We start from the raw sequence: 23096 nt of genomic DNA, 5'->3' as shown, positions 1-23096 counted from the left end.
ACATTAGGTAAATTTAAGGTGTAGAGTGTAATGATTTGATATACATATATTTTGCCAGATGATTATCACAATAAGGTTAGTAAACATATCCATCACCTCATATAGTGTTTTTTGTTTCTGGGTGAGAACTCTTAAGATTCACTCTTTTTAGCAACTTCCAGTATGTAAGAGAGTATTGTTAACTGTAGTCACCATGTTGTACATTAGATCTCCAGAACATACTCATCTTGTAATTGGAAGCTAATATCCTTTGACCTTTACTGATTCTCCCACGTCTCTTTGTAACTACCAATCTACTTTCTGTATGTACAGGTTTGGATTTTTTATTTTTTATTTATTTTGTTTTTATTTTTATTTTATTTTTTTAGATTCCACATATAGGTGAGATGTTACAGTAGTTGTCTTTCTGTCTCACTTATTTCGCTTGGCATAATGCCCTTAAGGTCCATTCATGTTGCAAATGGTAGGATTTTCTTCTCTTTTATGGCTGAGTAATATTCCATTTGTGTGTGTGTTTTCTTTATCCATTCTTTTTTTTTTTTTTTTAAGATTTAATTTCTTTATTCATGAGAGACACACAGAGAGAAAGACATAAGAGGGAGAAGCAGGCTCCTCACAGGGAGCTCTGTGTGGGACTGGATCCCCAGACCTGGCTGGGATCACGCCCTGAGCTGAAGGCAGACACTCAATCGCTGGGCCACCCAGGAGTCCCTCTTTATCCATTTTCATTATCTATTCATCTCTCAACAGACACTTTGGTTGTTTCCAGTTTTAGCTATTGTAAATAATGCACCAATGAACATGAAGGTGTAGCTATTTTTTTGAGATAATGATTTCATTTCCATTGAATATACACCCAGAAATGGGATTGCTGGATTATATGGTAGTTGTATTTTTTAAAAATATTTTATTTATTCATGAAAGAGAGAGAGAGAGAGAGGGGCAGAGACAGAAGTAGACGGAGAAGCAGGCTCTATGCTGGGAGCCCGATGTGGGACTTAATCCCCGGACTCCAGGATCATGCCCTGGGCTGAAGGCAGGTGCTAAACCACTGAGCCACCCAAGGATTCCCGGTAGTAGTATTTTTAATTTTTGAGGAAACTCTGTACTGTTTTCCACAGTGGATGTACCAATTTACGTTCTACCAAAGTGTACCAAGTATTTTCATATCCTCATCAGCACTTGTTATCTGGTCTTTTTGATAATAGCCATTCTGACAGGTGCAAGGTGATATATCATTGTGGTTTTGATTTTCATTTTCCTAATGACTAGTGATATTGAGTACCTTTCCATGTTCTGACCATTTATTTATCTTCTTTGGGAAAATGTCCATTCAGATCCTTTGCCCATTTTTTAAATTAATTTTTTTTTTTGCTATGAGTTATGTAACTTGGATATTAACTCTTCCTTGATAGTTTATATATATTTTGGACCTAATTTGTAGGTTGCTTTTTCATTTTGCTGTTTCTTTTGCTATGCAGCAGCTTTTTAGTTTGATGTAGTCTTGTTGATTTTTGCTTTTGTTGGTTGTGCTTTTGGTGTACCATCTAAAAATCACTGTCAACACCAATGTCAAGGAACTTTGTCCTATTCTTTAGGGGTTTTACATTTAAGTCTTTAATTCATTTCTAACTGATGTTTGTGACTGTTGTAAGATTAGGGGTTCAGTTTCATTCTTTTACATGTGAATATCCAGTTTTCTCTACACTATTTATTGAAGAGACTGTCTTTTCCCTATTGAGTTTTTTTAGCACCTTTGTCTAATGTTAGTTGACCAGAGACATAATGTGTGAGCTTATTTCTGGGCTCTTGTTTCTGTTCAATTGCTTCATGTGTCTGTTTTTATTCTACTACCATACTGTTTTGATTACTATAGCTTTGTAGTATAGTTGTAAGTCAGGAAGTGTGATGCTTCCAGCTTTGTTCTTTCTCAAGATTGCTTTGGGTATTCAGGGTCTTTTGTGGTTCCATATGAATTTAGGATTGTTTTTTCTATTTTTATAAGATGTACCATTAGAATTTTGATGAGATTGCACTGAATCTATAGATATAAGGCTAGGACATTATGGATGCCATGAACATGTGATACCTTTCCGTTTATCTGTATCTTTAATGCTTTCATTGTCTTACACCTTTCAGTGTACACACTTCCTGGTTATGTTTACTGAGTATTGTTTCTGGTTCTATTATAAATGAGATTGTTTTCTTGTGGCTGTATTTTAGATTTCTGTTATTTGGTCACCTTTGAAGCATTAAATAGTTCTGTTGTCTGGAAGGGAGGCTTTGTAATCACAAATTTTGAAGGTTCACTATTCAGTGTTTTCAATTATGTTAATTAGATAATTTATAAAGCAACTTGAAGAGTGTGGGAATTCAGTTGGTAAAATTTCAGACACTTGAGTTTTTCTTGGAGATTGTTCTTAGTAAGGTAACTTTTCTCACTGTTTTTTTTTTTTTGTTGTTGTTGTTTAGATTGCTTATTGGGAGTTAAAAGAATCGTATCAACAGCAAACAAAAACCAAAACAAAACTTCTTTTTCTTGGCTGTTGCAGGCTTAAGTGTTAAAATACAAAAGTTCCACCTCCAGTTTATGGTAGTTTTAGCTGGACTATTTGATTTTTAACTTTCTGTTATATATTCCGTCTTCATCTTCAAGAACACTGTAATGAAGTCCATATTGTGATTAAAAGTCCTTGATTTTTTCAGAGTAGTAGTGAACACAGATAGGATTAATTGTATTGTATTTATGAAGGTTTATTTTGAAAGAAAATCCAAAGCGAGGGGCTCATAAGGATTACCTGTATAAAGCTATTTATGTTTTGAAAAAAAATTTTTAAAGATTGTATTTATTTATTCATGAGAGACAGAGAGAGAGAGAGAGAGAGAGAGGCAGAGACATAGGCAGAGGGAGAAGCAGACTCCCTTTCCGGGGCCCAGTGTGGGACTCAGTCCCAGGACATCAGGATCATAACCTGAGTCAAGGGCAGATGCTCAATCACGGAGTCACCCAGGTGCTTCTGTTTTGAAATTATTTGTATCATGAGGGAAACTTTTTATTTTTCCTCTATAGATTTATGCCTTGCTATTTGTGGAGCATTGTGTTGGGCTTACAGACAGTAAGAGAGAAGGTACAGATCAATAGGAGACTTATTCATTTGGCATGTTAAACTTCCAGTGGTGTAGAGTAAGCCTTGTATAAGAAGTAGGTAAAGTCTTAAGTGAATTTTTTTTAAAATTGTGGTTCTCAAGGTACAGTTTGAAAGAAAGGTGACTTTATAAGATTGTGAATGTAAAAGCAAATACTGCTTCATTTTGGTAAATGGGAATGGGAACATTTCTTAATTTTTTAAAGTGTATAACATCACTGTGGATTAATAATCAATATATTATGTAAGTGTTGCAGAAAAATACGAAAATGAAAACATGTAAGTAGTTGCCTTGCTCTTTTTTAGTTCCATCAATTTATATGTGCTTGCAGTTTGGATATGTGTAAGATTTTGCTATTCACAATTTTGCTGTTTGTATAGACTTTATATCTTCCTCTTAAGTAAAAGAATTAGGAATTGTGGAATGACATTTAAAAAATTGAAATACAGACTGTAGAAGTATAGAAATTGAAATGTAGACTGAAGAATAGATTGTATTGTCTTAGAAAAAAATAATCAGGGGGATCCCTGGGTGGCTCAGTGGTTTGGCGCCTGCCTTTGGCCCAGGGCGCGATCCTGGAGTCCCGGGATCGAGTCCCATGTCGGGCTCCTGGCATGGAGCCTGCTTCTCCCTCCTCCTGTGTCTCTGCCTCTTTCTCTATGTCTATCATAAGTAAATAAATAAATATTAAAAAAAAGAAAAAATAATCAGACTTCTGGTGCACTTGATTGCAAAATACTGTGAAATTTCGTTCTAACTTTATATGGTTCTGTATTTGGAAGCTCTGAACACTGTAATTGAGGGGCCAGGAAGAGAAAGTTTTTTGCTATCAGTTTTCTTCTTGGCTTTCTCAGAAGTTCATTAAGAAAAAGATCGGCTATATCCCTAATGTAATGAAAGTGTTTTGTAATATTCTCAGTCATATTCTGGTAGGAAGTATTGCTCATTTACAAAAACTATGTTTTGGATTATTAATTTCACATCAAGTATTTTTGTTTGCTAACAGCAGTTTTTTTTGTTACACATAGCTGATAGTCTTTCTTTTTAATAATTTATTTTTTATTGGTGTTCAGTTTATAGCTGATAGTCTTTATTGCTTCTGAAAACTGGATATTCCAGTGTTTAGCTGGATCTGGAATTCCGTGTTAATGGAATTGTTTCTATGGAGATTTTATTTCATTATTCTTTGGCTTCTATTGCTGACTAATATGTAAGTCTAATTTAGTTCCTTTATAGTTTTTTTTTTCTATTGCTTTAAGATCATTGCATCTTTTGTTATATTGTTTTACTACTACATGTTTAAATATGTTTGTCCTGTTCAGATTTTGTTGCCCTTCCAGAATTGGAAGGTTCTTATCTTTCAGTAGTTTTTGAGAATTCCGTTATTATCTCAACAGACAATTACCTTACTTGATTGTCTTCTCTCCTTGACTTGCCATTTGATCTTTTGGACTTTCTCATTCTTTCATTTGTGTCTATTAGTATTTTTTTTTCATGTTTTCTCTAATGTATTCTTTTGTGCTGCATTCAGTTTTTATCAGATCTGTTCTTTTTTTTTTTTTTTTAAGATTTTATTTATTTATTCATGAGAGACACAGAGAGGTAGAGACAGACATAGGCAGAGGGAGAAGCAGGCTCCCCTCCCAGGACCCAGGGCAGATGCAGGACCTGAAGGCAGATGGTCATCCACTGAGCCATCCAGGCGCCCCTCCTTCTGTTATTCTTATCAGTCCATTTAGTTTTAAAAGTCTGTGTTTCTGTGTGTGCATATGTGTATGGATGCTCACTCACAATTTGTAGTTTCTTCAATTCTTTCTAATCTGGTCTTTTTTTTATATATATAAGTTTTTAATTCTTGCGTGTGATTTCTTTTATGCTTCCAACAGCTGAAATTTTTTTATACTCTCACCACATTATTCTATTTGGGATTCTGGGGATATAATCCCTGTTTGTAAGTTTACCTTCATCAGGAGCGTATGTGCAAATTACTGTACTGTGCAGGTTACACTGGGTAGAGGAATTTTTTTCCAGAGAATTTCATGATGTTGGCACCATTTTTGTGTTAATATTTTTGATCGAAGGAGTGGGAATGTCCTGGACTGGCAGAGACTGTGGATAAAAATCTCAGAACCTATGATTGCAAAATCTTTATGAAAACTTTGTTAGCTTGTCCCACTTTTCCTTCCATTCAAAAGTTTTTCTTTTCTTTGTATAAATAGGGAATTTCTACCTCTTAATTTAGCCTTCACTGACTGTGGAATCCTTGAAAGTCTCAGTTTTAATATTTATCTCATTTCCATTTTCCCAACTGCAGCACAGTGTCTTCTGTCTTTCTCTCAGATGGCTATTAACACTTTCATTTCCTGTTTGATTTTTCCCCTTTCTTAGAATTTCCCTTAAATACCAGAAGACTTGCCTATTTTAGAGCAAAACAATTTTTTTTTTTAACAATTTGTTATATATAATTGGAAGAGTTTTTGCTTATAATGCTAAACATGGATTCTTCAATTTGATTTTAGGTCATAATTAGTTCAAAATTTAAAAATATAATTAAATTTCAATTGTGTTATAAAAGTATTACGTGTGCATGATGGAAAAATGTAAACATTATGAAGGATATAAAGCAAAAAGTTACCAAGAAAAGTACTCAGAAATCACCATAGAGTTATCGGTTTCTGATGTGTCTTAAATGTTTTCTAAGCATGTATGAGCATGACTCAGTCCCATAAAAGATAATTTTCTTTCTATACTTTCTGCAACTTACATTTTATATATGTTTGATTTATGTACAATATTTCTTTTAAATGTCTTACCATATTACACGTGAAGCTCTTCTACAGGCTTAGTCATTTCCCTAATGCTGGACATACAGTCCTTTTTATTTTTTGCAAAGTTATATTGCTAAGTGAACACTCTTGGGTATATCATTGTGTGATCATAACTATAGAATATAGACATCTAGTAGTTTTTCTTTTTTTTTTTTTCTAGTAGTTTTTCTAGGAAAGGAATAATTTTCCCTGTCAAGGATTATGCACTGTTTTTATACTTAAAGATTTCTCCAAATTTCTCTCCAAGGAGATTGCACTAGATATAATCAAACTAACACTAAATGAAAATACTGGGTTTCGTACTTTGTGTCCCATGCCTGATTTTTTTTTAAGGCAGCTTTGTCAAATTTCTTTAAAAAGCTGTTCAAATTGATTTTATTTTATAATCTACACACAGTAAGCTACATATATTTAAAGTGTATAATGTGATAAGTTTTGACAGGTGTACATTGCTGAAACTACCACAACATGATAATGAACATATATGCATCACCTTGTACCCCTTTGTAATTCCTCATTTCCACCTTTTCCTGCCCTGCCAACCTAAGTAGAAACTTGAATTTTTTTTAATGTGACTGAGGTTGCATTTTTTAAAAACACATTTATTGGATATCATTATTTCCTTTGAGAACCTTTAAAACATGTCCTTTGGGTTTACCTTTTCGGGTTTATTTTTATCACATTTTAAGTGATGTTTGTAAGTTAAAGCAGTCAGACCTTTACCAATTTAGGGATTTAGTCATTTTTCTTTTGCCATAAAAATCTTTATGATGTTTTCTAGTCAGATTTCTCAGTCTTTTCCTTTATGGTGCTTGGTTTTACATGAGACACAGAAAAGTCTTGACAAGGGTTACTTTAAAATGCAAAGAAATACACTTGTGTCTTCTAGTTCTTCATGGTTTAATTTTTTACCCTTTAAAACTTTGATTCATGTATTATTGAGGTGTATTATTGATGGCTTATTTTCCCCTGAAAATGGCTGTTATTTGTGTCAGTACTACTCATTAAATAATCTATATTTTTTACATATTGATTTGAAATGGCCCATTGATTATATACTGAAGTTTTCGTATGAATTTGGTCTGTTTCCTCTACTTGGCTGTTCTTGGGCAAATTCTTGTTTTCATTAAGTGAAGCTTTTGAAGCTTTTTCAGTATTTCCCTCAGTCTTTTTGTTTAATATTTGGCATTCTTGTCTCATCATTTGCATTTCATGTTTAGTTTGTGAAATGATGTTTTTAGTGTTATGTCTTTCCTGGGAATAGGGAAGAATAAATACAACATTTTGTTTTAGTATTTTTGTTGTTGAGTGACCTAAGGTGATACACCGTGGCATTATTTTATCAGCCTGTTATGTTCAACTTTAACACTCTAGTCAGGCTTTTCTAAGGGTGGCAGGTTTTGAAGAAGTTTTCTGTTTGCTGATAAATTGAATTGATACCAGACATCATTTATTAGAACTTCTTTTTGGTGGTGGGATTGGACCTATTTGGTGAGGTTAGGAAGAAGTAGAACCATTGAAGAAGTTACAGGGAGATAAGATTTTGGATCATAACTGGGAAAAATGTTCTAACAGCTTTCAAAATCTATAAAAAGGGCTTATGGGAAGTGCTTATTCCAGGGTTTCAAGCAGAAACTTACTGACCATTCAGCTGGGTCCAACCTTTGAATGGTTAATTGGATTAGATGGTAATTTCTAATCCAAAAATCTTGTAGTAAAAGTAAAGGTAGGTCAAGATTGTAGACATTAGGGGAAGGAAGTCTTCTCTATATGGTATAAGTATTTTATAGTTACATTATTGATGTGAATTTCATGTTTTAATGTTAATTTTTGAACAGTTTTGATGAGTTATGTTCTTGTCTTTAGAAATTATATATTGATTTGAAATACTGAGTATTTGGGGCACCTAGGTGGCTCAGTTGGTTGAGCATCTGATTCTTGATCTCAGCTCGAGTCTTGATTTTGGGGTTGTGAGTTCAAGCCCTGCATTGGGTTCCATGCTGGGTGTGGAGCCTACTTGAAACACTGCATATTTAAAGTGTGCTTTTGGCATTAAAGTTTTTGATTTAGTTATCAAAAGTTAGATTTCTTTACAGACATAAACTTTTAACCAGATTATCACCTGTTGTGATGTTTTGAAATGAGCAAGGTTGTTTGCTGAGAAAGTGGAGTAGTTTGGGCTTGATGGTTAAGCACAAGTCTGGAAGATACTGGTTTAACGTTCAGTTATGCAGATCCTTTTTAATTTCTTTAAAAAAGCTGTTCAAATTGATTTATCTCTTGTATTAAAGAAGAAAAGTAAGTTTGGTTAAAAAAAATTGGCCGTTTCATGTATTGTGATGTGATACCTAGTGGAGAAATTAGATTTATTACTCATCTTTGGCATTAGTTGGATTTGTTTTAGATTGGGGTAGCAGTACTTTAGAATGGATATTGCTTGAAATAAGAGGTGTGTTAGTAAGGTATGAGTCACAGAAATAACTGTGTGTTGCAATTTAAAAGGAGAAATTGCACCACAGCTTTGAGATTTCAGTGTAGTCTATGAAGTTAATTTTAGAAAAGCTGTTGTTAGTTGAATTCCCATGTCAGGCAACTCATTGTTTCATTTACTGGCTTATCTTTTTGTTACTTTGAATTCTTTTCCTCTTATTTTAAAAGATAAATTTATAGTTTTACTGTGGACTCTGGGGCCATTATACTTTCTGTGTAGCAACTGACTAGAGAATGGAAACTTAGATGAGTTTTTGTATTTTGATGGCTGTTCCAGGAAGCAGCTAATGCCTTGATTTTTCTCACTGGTGTATTTTTCTTGATTTGTAGAATCAAGTTTTAAAAAATTCTTATTTCAGGTGTATTACACTTGTAAACTTTTAACCATATACATATAACTGTACAAAATAAGGTGAGTCTTATTTTCTTGTTTTCTTTAGTACTTTATACATTTTCTTATATTTAAAACTTTGTCTGAGGGCAGCCCCGGTGGCGCAGCAGTTTAGCGCCGCCTGCAGCCTAGGGCGTGATCCTGGAGACCCTGGATCGAGTCCCACCTCAGGCTCCCTGCATGGAGCCTGCTTCTCCCTCTGCCTGTGTCTCTGCCTCTCTCTCTCTCTCTGTGTCTCTATGAATAAATAAATAATTAAAAAAAAATAAAATAAAAGTTTGATGGCTTCATTTGATGTAAATGATCTAGCCCTCCTCTATTGGCTTGAAATAACATATAGTACACTAAATGTCTGTTTGGATCTGTTTTATATTTTGAGTTGTGTTATTATCTGTCCTTTTATCTGTATCACATTGCAGTAGACTACAGTCTCCCTTTAATTGTTAGACTGTCTCCTGTGTCACAGAATTCTGTAAATGTATACATGAAGAATAAGTACTCTAGGATTTTAGGAAAAGGGGAACTAGCTGTAGGAATGGTACTTGAGCTGAAAGAGTAGAACCACATGGAGACTCATGTTTGGTTTTTATGCTCTGGTTTATAGATAAAAGTGTGCTTAACTTTCTCAGCAAGATCATGAATTCATTTAATATCAGCAATTTGTGCAACACTGCTAAAGCATCCAGCATTCTCCATCCCCCCCCCCTTTTTTTTTAATTTTAAAGATTTTATTTATTCATGAGAGACCGAGACAGGCAGAGACACAGGCAGAAGGAGAAGCAGGCTCAACAGGCTCCATGCAGGGAGCCCGAAGTGGGACTCATTGGAGACCCGGGATCACACCCTGGGCTGAAGGCAGCACTAAACCGCTGAGTCACCCAGGGTGCCCTCCATTCACGTTTTTAAACTTAAGTGGACAATCAAACAATTTACAAAGAATAAAAAATTAACAATATAATAATTGGGATGTGTTTGATAGGACCTCTAATACCACCATTTTTACCCTTATTCTGGAGTATTCATTAAGAAAATAGTAGCATCAAAAAAAAAAAAAAGAAAATAGTATCATCAAGGATGAGCATTTTTACAAAACTTCTCTACCGTATCTACTTCCTTGCCTGTGTCTGTTTTTACAGAAGTTTGTGCTTCCGTCTAAGGTCACTCTCTACTTGTATACCAAATCCTGTTCGTTCTTGCCATTTGAAAACATTGCCCTTCATTCTCTTGCATCATCAATCTTTCTCTTTCTGCTGGATCATCTTTGTCAGCATATTAGCATGCTGTAATTTCTTCTGTTTTTAAAAATCAAACTCTCAGGCTCATATTTCCTTCTAGCTTCTTCTATTTCATTTCTTTCTTTTCATAGAAACTCCTCCAAAGAGTTGTCCACACTTGCTGGCATTCTTCTCACAGATGAAGTCATTTCAGTTTTGATCACAGCTACTCTACTGCCTTTGGCCAGAAATCATCACTGATGTCTGTGTTGCAAAATCCAACAGTCACTTTCTATGTTTCGTCGTACTTTATTACCAACACCGTTTGATAAAGTTGATTGATCTCTCCTTCATACACTGTTCATTTAGCCACCAGGGTAGCGTACTCCTAATTTTCTTTAATTGCCTTAGGTATAATTAATGTACTGAACACTCCTAAATTTGTATTTTCAGCTTGCATGTCTCACCTGTCACATACTGGTTTTTTTTAGCTGTCTCCTGGACATCTCCACCTGTCTAAAACCTATTTCCTGATCTTCAGCCCTAATCATCTCCTTTCCATATTTCCCTCATCTCAGGAAAGGGCAGTTCTGTTGTTTTTGCCATAGTCTAAAATCTTTGGAGTTGGCTTTATTTTTACTTGTTCTCTCACACCCCACATTTTAGTCCTCAGCAAATCATCTTGTCTCAACCTTCAAAATGTATATAATATAACAACTTTTTAATACCCCCTATGCCACCAACTTGCTCTAATCATCTCTTGCTTAGATTATTACATTCATCTCTTAACAGTTTTCCCTGCTTTCAGCCTCCCCTACGTATTTTCTGTTCAGACCCTCCACTAGTTTCCCATATTACTCAAAGCCCAAGCAATAGTCTTTACAGTTCACTGCTCCTGCCCACTTCAGATCATCTCTTTAACTTCATCTACTTTTAATCTTGTTTATTATACTTGAATTACACTGTTATTATTCTTGCTCGAATATACCATGTATTTTCCTGTCTCCTATACTGTAAATTAATTGCTGGCCTGTCTTCCCTATAGTAGAATGATGGTCATAAAAGGGCAGAGATTGTGGCTTTTTTTTTTTTTAACTTTTTTTATTCAGAAAACCCTAGTGCTGACATATAATTGGTGCCAGGTAACTGTATGAATGAATGACAGCTTATTATGGAAGACCATAGTTAAGATAATATCATAGATAATGATTTGAGCTAGGTTTTGAATGATAAGTGAAGATTTATGCAAAGGACAAGGCAAAGTTTTTTAGATTGGATAGTAGGGAGGAGGTGAGATAGGTTTTTTTTTTTTTTTTTGAAAAATGACTTTTTTGGTTTATGATTTAGAACCTGTGGTAACTTCTTACTGCTGATTTTGTCTCAATTGACTGCTGATCTTCTGTAGCTGGTTATGCTTTATATTCTTCAAAATCGTATCTAAAACTCCCAGACATGAACCTACTCCTGTATTCTTGATGTTGGCAAGTGATTTTATCATTTATGGATTCTTCCAAGCTAGAAATGAATTGTAGTAGTTTCTTCCTTTGCTTTTCACTATGCTCTGAGTGTTGCCTCATCCTTAATTCCACCAAGGTGTCTCTATCTGCATTGACTTAATTCATTCTCATCAGATATGTTTGGCTGAGTGAGATAGTAATTTTAATTGGCTTCCTTGCATCCATGTTTTACTTATCCATTGAATTTAATATTTTTATTTTATTTTTATTTGTAGAAGTTCTAATTTACACCTACCCAGTTACTTTTGGTAGTTTCAGTTCTTTGCTTATTTTCACAATTCCCTCTTTCTTGTTTATGTGGGTATGTGGTAATTTATTGGTTCCAGTATCTTAAATCTTTAGGGATCTAATTTCTTATTTTGTTTTTTGTTGACTGTTGCTCATGGTGGCTTATTTTGTGTTCTGTCATTTTGGATTGTTAGCTCTTATCTGGATGACAGTCTTGGGAAATCTTGAGCTTTGCACTTGGGAGGGCATTCCACCAGAGGGAATGTGCATTTACTTCTGGTCACAGGCACTTGTGAGCACCATCATCTTGAGACCACTTAAATTTTTTGGCTTTGTATTCTGAGATCATGCAGGTTTTTTGGACCTTAAGAGCTTTGTAAGAAAAGACCCCTGGAGCGAAGGCAGATTAAAATCAAAAGTCAGGACTCTCAATTTCACTTTAGTGCTTTATTATATTGCTATTCATTGGTCTTAAAATTTATTTTTGCTTAGGATATATCAATACTATAGCATGCATACTGTATTAGAAGGTTAGCCACAACACAATGCCTACTCTTAAATTTTAGCAAGAAGAGTTCAGAAAATATTATAGGTACTTATGTTGTAGAATGGAAATTTGATTAAATAATACTTGTCTACCAATAATAGACTTTTTATCATTGTACTTTCTATATAGCATTTTCATAGAAAGATTAACTTGTTCATTTAAAAAACAATGTAAGATATCATGGATTTGAAGGAAGGGAAACATGGTATGAGTAATGCTATGTTTGGAATGCATACTATTTCAATTCAGTGTGGTCAGGTTACAGATAGGTTTCTTTTTTACTTAAGAACACTATTTTTACAAAGAACCTGTAATAAAAGTTTTCAGTTTAGGCTTGTTTCACAGCTACTTACAAAATTTTAACTATGTTGTATATCGTATAAAGTTTCTGTAAGCTAATCTGAGAGTCTCTCTGTATTTTAAAGGTGTGTTCATTTAGTTGTCCAGACTGTATTGATTTATATAGAAATTTAGTATTCCTGGGTTGAAAACTGCCTTTCCCTCAGTCTTATTGATTGATGATTACTTTTTTACAAATGTGCCTGCTTACTAGTATGTTGTTTGGTGTACATCAGTGGAAAAAAATTGACTTTCAGTTTGTTTGGAATTTAGTCTAAATTTTGTTGTATTTTTCCTAGTAGTTCTTTGAGTCATCCCAGTTGACGTCATTTTATCAATTTATCAACAGAATTTATAAAATAAGTTTTTTGGGGATTCCCCTTTGTTTTAAATCTTTTTAGTTTAAACAAAATGATGGCTGAAGCAAGAGTAACTGAAATGCTACGGTAGTAAGAAAGTAGAATTCAAAATCTTACATTGAAATTGAAATTCAGTAATATACTGATCAAATTGCTTTAGTTTTCCCTCCTTGTAACATGTAAGCAATTCCTTTTAATTTGTGTTTACTTAAACCTTTAAGACTGTAATGGGCATTCAGGATGGTTAAATCTGTTTTAATGTAGAAGAAATTTAAAAAGTTGAACAGTTATGCAGAGGTTAGAGGCAGTTGAAAATCTACGTTTAACTTGACTGCCCCAAAACTTAACTACTAATAGCCTGTTGTTGACTAGGAGCCTTCTTGATAAGAGTTAACATATTTCGTGTAATATATGATTATGTACTGTATTCTTACAGTAAAGAAAGCTAAAGAAAATATTAAGATAATAGTAAGGAAGAGAAAATACATTTACAGCACTGTGTTATATTTAGTGGTAATGAAAGTTTGTATTGAAAAAAATGCTGCTTGTAAAGACCTACACAGTTGAAACCTGTGTTCGAGGGTCAGCTGTACATTAAAAATATTTGTAATCTCACTCTAAAAAATGATTTCTCCTTTTCTGTATAACCTTAGGTTATCTATATGTATATAATTGTGCTCAATGTAATTTTTAGCTTTTTTGTTACTGTATTTTGCTGTATTACACTGTCCATTATTTTAAATAGTGTGATTTTTTTTTCTTTTTTTTTTTAATTTTTATTTATTTATGATAGTCACGCAGAGAGAGAGAGAGGCAGAGACATAGGCAGAGAGAGAAGCAGGCTCCATGCACCGGGAGCCCGATGTGGGATTCGATCCCGGGTCTCCAGGATCGTGCCCTGGGCCAAAGGCAGGCGCCAAACCGCTGCGCCACCCAGGGATCCCTGATTTTTTTTTTTTTTAAGATTTATTTATTTTAGAGAGAGAGAAGGTGAGCATGCCAGGGGGAAGGACAGAGAGAGGGAGTGAGGGAGTCTCAGACTACGCGCTGAGTGTAGAGCCAGGCTCCATCTTACCACCCTGGGATTATGATCTGAGCAGTCCATTCTCAGTGGACTTTGCCACTCAGGTGCTCCAAATGGTGTGATGTTTAAATATGTGATGTTTTTGTAGATGTCCCACACTTAACATAATTTCATTGCTTTTTCATTATAAACAATCTATTGTTATTACGTATGTAGTTTTATCCTTTTTGATTAAGCAGTTTGGTTAAAATTGTAGTAATTGCTCCTAGATTTTATATCATTTAAAGTTTCAGGTTTTACATTATTAATATAAAAAGGTTTTTGAGTCTTCTGAGAAATTTACAAGATTTAACTAATGCCGTTCAATTTTTGTCTGAACAAATTAAGTTATAAGATGACAAGTAAATGGAATTTTTTTTTAAGTAAATGGAATCTTAAAATTATTTGATTAGCATTCATAATACTCAGATGAAACAATTTATATATATTGTTTCTTCCTTCTGTTAACTTAAAAAAAATTTAAGTCCTTTATCAGTGGGGGAGGGATTAAAAACTCTTCGTCTCTTACTCTAGAGCAGGATTTTAAATGTGGGATTCATGCATACCCCTTAGGGAGTCCAGGAACCTTCTGAATTATATGTACACCTTAGCATGTTACACTTTTGAGAAAGTGCATTGATGTTTGATCAGTTTCTTAAGGGAGTATGTCTAAATAAAATATGAAAGCCACTGGCTTGGTATGTGGTTTGAGAATAGTTTGAACTCCATTTCTTATGATTCCATGGTTATTTCGGTCCTGCTTTAGTTGTCTACTCTTGGCTGTTAATTACATTCACATTGGAATTTATTAAGGTTTAAGGTATGATTAGGTTCAAGGCTCTTAATATTACAAAGGAAATAGAATATGGAGCAATTAATAATATTAGTGACTTTTGCTGTCATCTCAAAACCTGAGTTGCTGCTTGTCTCCATGTTTTATTAACTTAAACATTACATTGAGTTGCAAATTGCAGACTGAGAAAATTTTAGCAACTTGAGTAGTAACACCTTGAGCTAAAAATTAACTTTGTTGCATCCTCTCCTACCCCTTCTTTTTATTTTTCCATTGTTATCCCCTGCCCCCACCTAAAATCTATTCCTGCCTTTGCTCTTCTCTGTTTTTTCTGGATTTCATTCCCAGTTCCTTTTTGCCTCTTTACCCTCTTTATGTTACTTTTTAAGAAAACTTTATTTATTTGAGAGCCTGTGCGTGTATGTACTTGAGGTGGGGTGGAGAGGAAGAAGGAGAGAATCTCAGAGTCCTTGCTGAGCCTGGAGTGCTATGCCTCTTGATCCCATTACCCTGAAATCATGACCTGAGCTGAGTCTAGTAAGAGTCAGGTGCTCAACTGGCTAAGTCACTCAGGCACTCCTCTCCTTATATTATTCTTCTACCCATGTATATAATGTGAAAATAAAGTTTATTATTGATTTTTGTGGTACATACTCATTTGCCATTTTAAAAAATAAGCTAAGTATTAAACATTTTGTGGATTCCTTTTTAAAAAAGACAAAGTGTAAAACTAAAATATTAAAGCAGGTGAGACCACCCATGATTCTGGTACAACTCTAATGATCTTGATATACCCTGTTATACATAAAATGTTTTGATCATACAAGTAAAATTATGATTTTGACTATTTAGTTTTATTGAATTGAATTAGACAAAAATCTTATTTAATTTTTAAACATATTTACAGTTTTAAAAGCAATATTTTATTGAGTTGATATTTGCTAGTTGAACCCATTCGGATGTTGAATGTTTTATGTCTGTCTCTTTATTTTTCGTATATAATGTTGCTGTGAACATCTTTATATGTACTTTTCCTTGCAAGTGTTTTGGGTTAAAGAATCGGGATTATTGGATTAAAGAAACGTAAGCATTTTCTTGACTTTAAATTTGTCTTGGTGTTCTGATTAGGCTCCTCTAGATGTGGAAAACAAGTTCAAGACAGGGTGAATTGAATTGTGTGAAGGGCATTTCCTGGAAATCCAAAGATGAGAATCCTGATTCTTCCAGGCTTATATGGGACCTGGAAAAGGAAATCAGAAAATCATCAGAACATTTGAGGAAAACGTTTCAGAGTTCTTGTGGTCTCATGGCTTCTCTTTTTTTTCCCTGAATGTTTGCTTTTTGCTCTCCTTGCTTTCCTAAAACCTAAGCTGCACATGGCTGCAGTTTGCTGTTCATCAAGATCTTTGACTTTGACATGACCTTTTTTTCAGCATCTGTGGCTGCTGCTAAGTAACTTTGCGTCTTTTCTTCCCCAAATTAAAAATCTGAGTTCTAACTCGTTTTGTCCTTTTTCTCCTTCTAATTCCCCAGCCAAGTTGGACAGGTTATGTGTAGCCTATGGATGATAATGTTAAATAAAAAACAAAAAACTTGGTCTCTGCTTGTTGAAAGCATTTCTGGTTGACTGGTAACATTTAGACACACAGTAATATATATCTAATTGATTGAAAACCTGGAGAGTTCATGCTTTATAAGGGAAAAATAATTCTGTATAAAATTTCTTTTAGTATTTTATTAGCACATGATTTCTGTTCCCCTTCAACTTGTTAAGACTTTGCCTAAGTCTAGGGTTCTGTTAATATCATTAAAAAATTGCTTGTGGAAGTATAAAATGTTAACAAATGCTGTTTTAATCATAAAGACCAAGAGTGTGCCTAATAAACAGCTTTGTTTTCAGGTTCCATTTCTGGCTATTTTCAGACTTAGGTCATTGCTGGTGTAACTTGAAAAAAAGTATATTCCACATTTATTATGAGTTATAACCAAGTTGAAAGGCTAAATAAATCATTTATTATGTTATCAGTATAGGATTTCTAGGTCTTTCTATCTGGCAGTAGAGACCACTATGAATGGCTTTATTTTGTCTTAGAAAATTCAAGTCCTCTTAAAATGGTTTTGGTGAAGTCTTGTGATTCATTAAATTCAGATTTATTCAGCTTTAAAGCTGATTTTTTATAAGATCTAAAATAATTCTTACAGTGATTCCTCTGTTTAGGTATAATTTTGTTTCTTTAATCATTACCTTTTTTTTGAGACTTAAGATGGATAATTAAAAAATTTAAAATTCTCAGATTCATTTATACATTTAAAGGACAAAAGTTGTATTTAAGTAGCTTTATCTTAAGCATGTTCACAGGCTTAATTTCATCTGAATTACATACCTTGTCTTTTTCCATAATAAATTTGATATGCATTATAAGAATATAAACCATATTTATGTGGCTTATATCTACTTATAGGAATATTGATATCTAAACATAATCATTCTTACTTTGAGGTTTAATTTTAGCTATAACTATCCTTCAGAATGAGGGATTGTAGTGTCTGCATTTGAGGTAGATCTGGGTAATCAGTTCATACCATTATATTCTGTAGCTATTGGGTTAATCTAAAAGTAGGACTTATTCTCTATTGAAGAGGGAGGTCTTCTTTTATCTTTTAGCATTTGGGAAATATTGTGAGGGCCAGCTTTGTTTTTGCAGTATATACTTTGTTGCAGTAAGGAGTACCATGAACAAAAATGGAGAAAAGCATCTCATTTATAGTTTTAATACCAAATGACACAACCTAACATTTTGATTTTCACTTTATTATATCTCCATATCTGTGCTGTATCCCATTATATCATGAGGCGGTTCGTCCCTGAAATGAAGGTGCTAGGAGTTTGTGAAGAGCTTAAATCTCTAAATGAAGGAATGAGCAACCTCTATTTCTTTTCTTTTCTTTTCTTTTTCTTTTTTTTTTTTTTTCTGTTAAAAGTATGGTACTTTTAATAAATACCCAATGTTTGGTAATAGTTCTTCTATTTCTACATATAGTTGTACTAATCAATGTGCAATAAAAGGAAAAAAGCCATATACTAATAAAATGTCAAAAGTTGATACTTGGAGAAAAAAGTAATGGGTGTCTAGGTTCTTTTCCTCCCATCAGGATCTTTTCACATGATTTAAAAGTAGAAGGTGTGTACACTCTTTTTAGTTATTACCACAAATTTTTCTTTCATAGTATATTTGAATTGTAGGTGGCAAAATAATTGTGTGATTTAAATTAACCTATTTAGATTTATACACCAGGTTAGATCTGAAATACTACTTTCAAAAGCAGTTTTACGTGTTTAATTTTTATAATACTGACTCGAGATTGTTTTTTTCTCTTTCCCACATTTAGGTTTTACAGAATTACATTAACAAAAGCACCATGGAGTTTTATGAGTCAACATATTTTATTGTCCTTATTCCTTCAGTAGTTATTACAGTAATTTTCCTCTTCTTCTGGCTTTTCATGAAAGAAACGTTATATGATGAAGTTCTTGCAAAGCAGAAAAGAGAACAAAAGCTTATTCCTACCAAAACAGATAAAAAGAAGGCAGAAAAGAAAAAGAATAAAAAGAAAGAGATCCAGAATGGGAACCTCCATGAATCTGATTCTGAGAGTGTACCCCGGGACTTTAAATTATCTGATGCCTTGGCTGTAGAAGATGAGCAAGTTGTACCTATTCCACTGAATGTAGTTGAAACTTCAAGTAGTGTCAGAGAAAGAAAGAAGAAGGAGAAGAAACACAAGCCTGTACTAGAAGAGCAGGTCACCAAAGAAAGTGATGTGTCAAAGATTCCAGGCAAAAAAGTAGAACCTGTCCCAGTTACTAAACAGCCCACCCCCCCCTCTGAAGCAGCTGCCTCAAAGAAGAAACCAGGACAGAAGAAGTCTAAAAATGGAAGCGGTATTATAATCTTTTTAACTTTATTATATGATTATATTAGTTTTAATAACTTTAGAACTTGAAATCTAGATAGTTTGTTAGGTGTGTCCACTATATTAAATCCTGAGTTAAAAACCAAGAACACTGTTATTTTCATTATATATGTTTGCTTTCATTTGCATCAATTGCTGGTAAAATAATTAGTATTGATCATAACATAGCATTTAAAACTACAACTTATATTAGAAACATAGAAAATACATTAAATGGAAATATATAAAATCCAGCTGTTTTACTAACACAACTAAGGACCTATAAATAGCAGCAGTTAGAAGTTTACATTTATTTCAACCAATATTTTCTAATTGGTGTGATAGGAATTAAAGATGAAAAGATAAATTAGACATCATTTTTTGCCTTTGATTAAACATTTATCACGTAGTTATTTTATATACTAGGATTATACTAGGTACTAGGACTACAGAGATGAAAGTAGTGCATTTTTAAGCTGTGGACATGAACATAGTTACTATAAAATACTTATTTCAGTTCTTTTTTTTTTTTTTTTTTTTTAAATTAAGTAGCCTCCATGCCCATCATGGGGCTTGAACTTATGACCCTGAGATCAAGAGTTGCATGTTCCACCAACTGAGCCAGCCAGGCACCCCTCTTATAAAATGTTTAGAATAATGATCTTGGTATGTAATACCAATGTAGAACCAGTGTAATAGTTCTAATGTGGATGGATCACCTAGAGGATGTGATGCCTGAAATTAATTTAGATGTTAACGTAAGTACTAGCTAGAGTTTTGGGTGTTAGGGGACGGGTGGGATAAGGGTATTCCAGTTAAAGGGGTTAACAGATGTAATGGAGGGATGCCTGGATGGCTCAGTCCATTGAGCGTCCTACTTGATCTCAGCTCACATCTTAATCTCGGGGTTGTGAGTTTGAACCCCACATTAGGCTCTACACTGGCTATGGAGCCTACTAATAAACAAGACAAAACAAAAAGCAAATATAATGGAAAGCACATAAGAAATGGTGTCATGATGTGTGAAACTGCAGTTTGTATGAAAGGACTTGTGTTTAACATTAACTTGTTTGTGTGTCTTGTGGAGTATTAAATTAGTTATATTGGATTTTATTTTATTATTTTTTAAAGATTTTATTTATTTATTCATGAGAGAGACAGAGACACAGGCAGAGGGAGAAGCAGCTTCATGCAGGAAGCCCTGTGGGACTCGATCCCAGGACTCCAGGATCATGCCCTGGTCCGAAGGCAGGTGCCAAACCGCTGAGCCACCCAGGGATCCCCAGTTATATTGGATTCTAAATATTTGTTTGCCAGCATGATTAAGGCATGGTACTAGAGAAATGAGTAAGCACCTCTGTTTTAGTGGAGGAGAAGGACATGTAATGTAAGCCAATAATAAAATGTGACTTGTGGAAGAGATATATGAAATACAGAAGAACTGCAAGAAGCATAAAGGACTATTACTTATGGGGACCGGGGTGAAGAGCTTTATGAGGAGGCAGTGCCTGAGATCTTACCAAATGACTCACTTGACCTTTATCAAGCAACTAGTGGATCCCATTCCATGCTCATCATGTAGAAAGGCTCAAAGATAAGAATACAGTGTATTGTTGAACCATGAAATTAGAGGTTGGGAGTGGTAGTAAACAAAGATGAAAAGATATGCTGGTGCTAGATTGTGATGGTTTTTGTATACACTGTTAAGGAGTGGGATGTTATAGTTCAAGCAGGTCAGTTTACATGGTCATATTTATATGTTAGAACTATATCTTTGGCAGAACTTGAGAGCAAGTTTTATTATGTATATAGACTAGTTAAGAGGTTATTTTACAAAGTCAAATAGGAGGACTGAGCTATGGTAGTGACAGAAGAAATACAGAGTTGATTAGAGAGATGGATGCCTGGCTGGCTCAGTTGGTCGATCATCTGACTCCTATCTCAGGGTCCTGAGTTCAAGCCACACATTGGGCATGGAACCTACTTCGGGGGGGTGGGGGTGTGGGGCAAGAAAAAAAGAAAAGAAAGTAGGTTAGAGAGGTGTATGAAGTAAATCAATATGACTAATCTTACTAGATTAAGTATGACAGATGGAGAATGCAATATCAGAGCTAATTACTGAAGTTCTAAATTTCTCAAGATTGGCATACTAAAAACCTTTGTGCCAAATCTGACCTTCCTGTTTTACATGGCCCATGATCCAAGATTAGTTTTTACATTTTTAAATGTTTTGAAAAAAATTCAAAGAATAACAGTATTTTGTTAAATGTGAAAATTATATGAAATTCAAACCTCCTCATCCACTTTATTTAAAGTGTTTTTGAATGCAGCCACACTCACTCATTAACATATGTCTATGACTGACTTTCATGCTGCCAACAGCTGATGAATAATTTTGACAGAGTCTGTATGGTCTACAGAACCTAACCTATGTAATGTTTGGCCCTTTATAGAAAAAGTTTGTCAACCCCTGATTGGGAGGTGGTTGGTAGCACTAAGATTGGCGAGAGTGAATGTGTATGGAGAGGAGAAATGCTTCCAGTTTGTTTCAGGTTTTTCTGGGGGGCCACTTACATAGGAGCAATTTAGGATGCAACAGGTTGTGTAAGGAGAGGCATAAGACTAGAATATAGATTCAGAAGCCCTAAGCATGAAAAGTAGTAGTTGGAGACATAGGTGTAGATAAGAGCATCCAAGGAAATTATTTACATTAAAGACATTACCCTGAAGAATACGAGCATATGAAGTATTTTGCAGGAGTGGCTCACAAGAGTCTGAAAGGGAATATTTGAAATGTAAGAAAGAATTATGGGAGCTGATAGAGAATTCTAAATTTTATTTTATTTTGGTAAAATAATATTTACTGTTTTAACCGCTTTTAAGTGTATATAGTGGCATTAAGTACATTTATATTCTTGTGCAACCATCACCACCAGTTGTCTCAAGAACTTTTTTATCTTTCCCAACAGAAATTATGTACCCATTAAACAATAATTCCCCTTTACCCTCTCTCCCCAGCCCTTGGCAGCCATCATTCTACTTTCTGTTTCTGTGAATTTGACTACTCTGGGTACTTCATATAAGTCAAATCATATTTGTCGTTTTGTGACTGTCTGATTTCACTTAGCCTAATGAAGAGGAGAGAATTTTAAAGAGGGTAGGAGATCAGTAGTAATGAGAAATAGTCAAGGAAAAATTAAAGGATATTGATAGAGTGGGTGTTTGGGACCCTAGGTTGCTGTGTAAATCCTTTCATGGATATAATGGAGGAGATAAAAATCAGGTCTCACTTAGTTGAGAAATGATTGGTAGAAAAGGAAGTACAGATCATTCTTATTATTATAAGGAAATGGATGTGGGAAGGTAGGAATTACAGCGGTGGGAAGGGTTTTATTTTTTAAATGGTAGAGATTTGAGCATGCCCGTAGTAGGATTAAGAGTGTCTGAAAAATGGGTTATAAAAGAAGGAGCAAGTACTGAGAAGTCTTGATGAAGTTAAAGACAGATATAACAGAGTAAGAAAGCTAGAGTGATGTTACTAGAGAGTTTAAAAATTTGAAGGTAGAGCATTCTGGGACTTACTCATTTATTGAATCTTCTGCTGTGTTTACTAATTATTCATTAGTAATTGAATGTTTTACATTGTTTTCAATGATGGCTTTCATTTATTTTCAATAAAGATGACCAGGATAAAAAGGTGGAAACTCTTATGGCACCTTCAAAAAAGCAAGAATCATTACCCCTCCAGCAAGAGACTAAACAAGAAAGTGGATCAGGAAAGAAGAAAGTTTCTTCAAAGAAGCAAAAGGCAGAAAATGGTGAAATGTGTAGATATGTATTTAATAAATACTAATTCTAGAGAAGTACACTAGAACAAGGATCCTAGAAACCTCGCATGCTTATTAATTCCCACTTAATGTATTATAATAACTGTTAATGCTAATAGAAGTCCAGGGATCTCTAGAGCCTTGGAGTATCATAGTGCTCTGACAGATGGCCAGGGTCTAAGTTTATGATGAAGAAGTTTATCTGAATTTTAAAAAGGACAAAGCATTTATTAAACATTCTCATTCTTAACTGAGTTTTGAAAATAATATAAATAGCATACAAATTATAGAAGAAAAGTATTCCTGAAATGTTTGTACTTTTAAGTATTACTTAAAAATTATGCTTGAGGGCTTTGGCTACATCTGTCATTACCCTATACTCCCAATTATTTCCTAAAC

At 34.2% G+C, this 23096-nt stretch overlaps 1 protein-coding gene across 7 annotated transcripts in view; it reads left to right on the top strand.

Moving 5' to 3' along the window:
* The window catches only part of KTN1 (kinectin 1), a 104705-nt gene that overhangs the window by 16360 nt on the left and 65249 nt on the right, over positions 1 to 23096 (top strand). For all 7 annotated transcript variants that reach the window (XM_041758639.1, XM_041758636.1, XM_041758633.1 and 4 more), the window contains exons 2-3: positions 18307 to 18859; positions 22551 to 22688. In XM_041758639.1, the coding sequence (XP_041614573.1) occupies positions 18337 to 18859; positions 22551 to 22688 (661 nt within the window). In that variant the 5' untranslated portion in view covers positions 18307 to 18336. The remainder of the gene's footprint in view (positions 1 to 18306; positions 18860 to 22550; positions 22689 to 23096) is intronic.

This window comes from Vulpes lagopus, chromosome 6 (assembly GCF_018345385.1).
Source record: "Vulpes lagopus strain Blue_001 chromosome 6, ASM1834538v1, whole genome shotgun sequence".
NCBI classification, from domain to species: Eukaryota; Metazoa; Chordata; class Mammalia; order Carnivora; family Canidae; genus Vulpes; species Vulpes lagopus.
The sequence above is the reverse complement of the archived record's forward strand: the minus strand, read 5'-3'. Positions and strand labels throughout refer to the sequence as shown.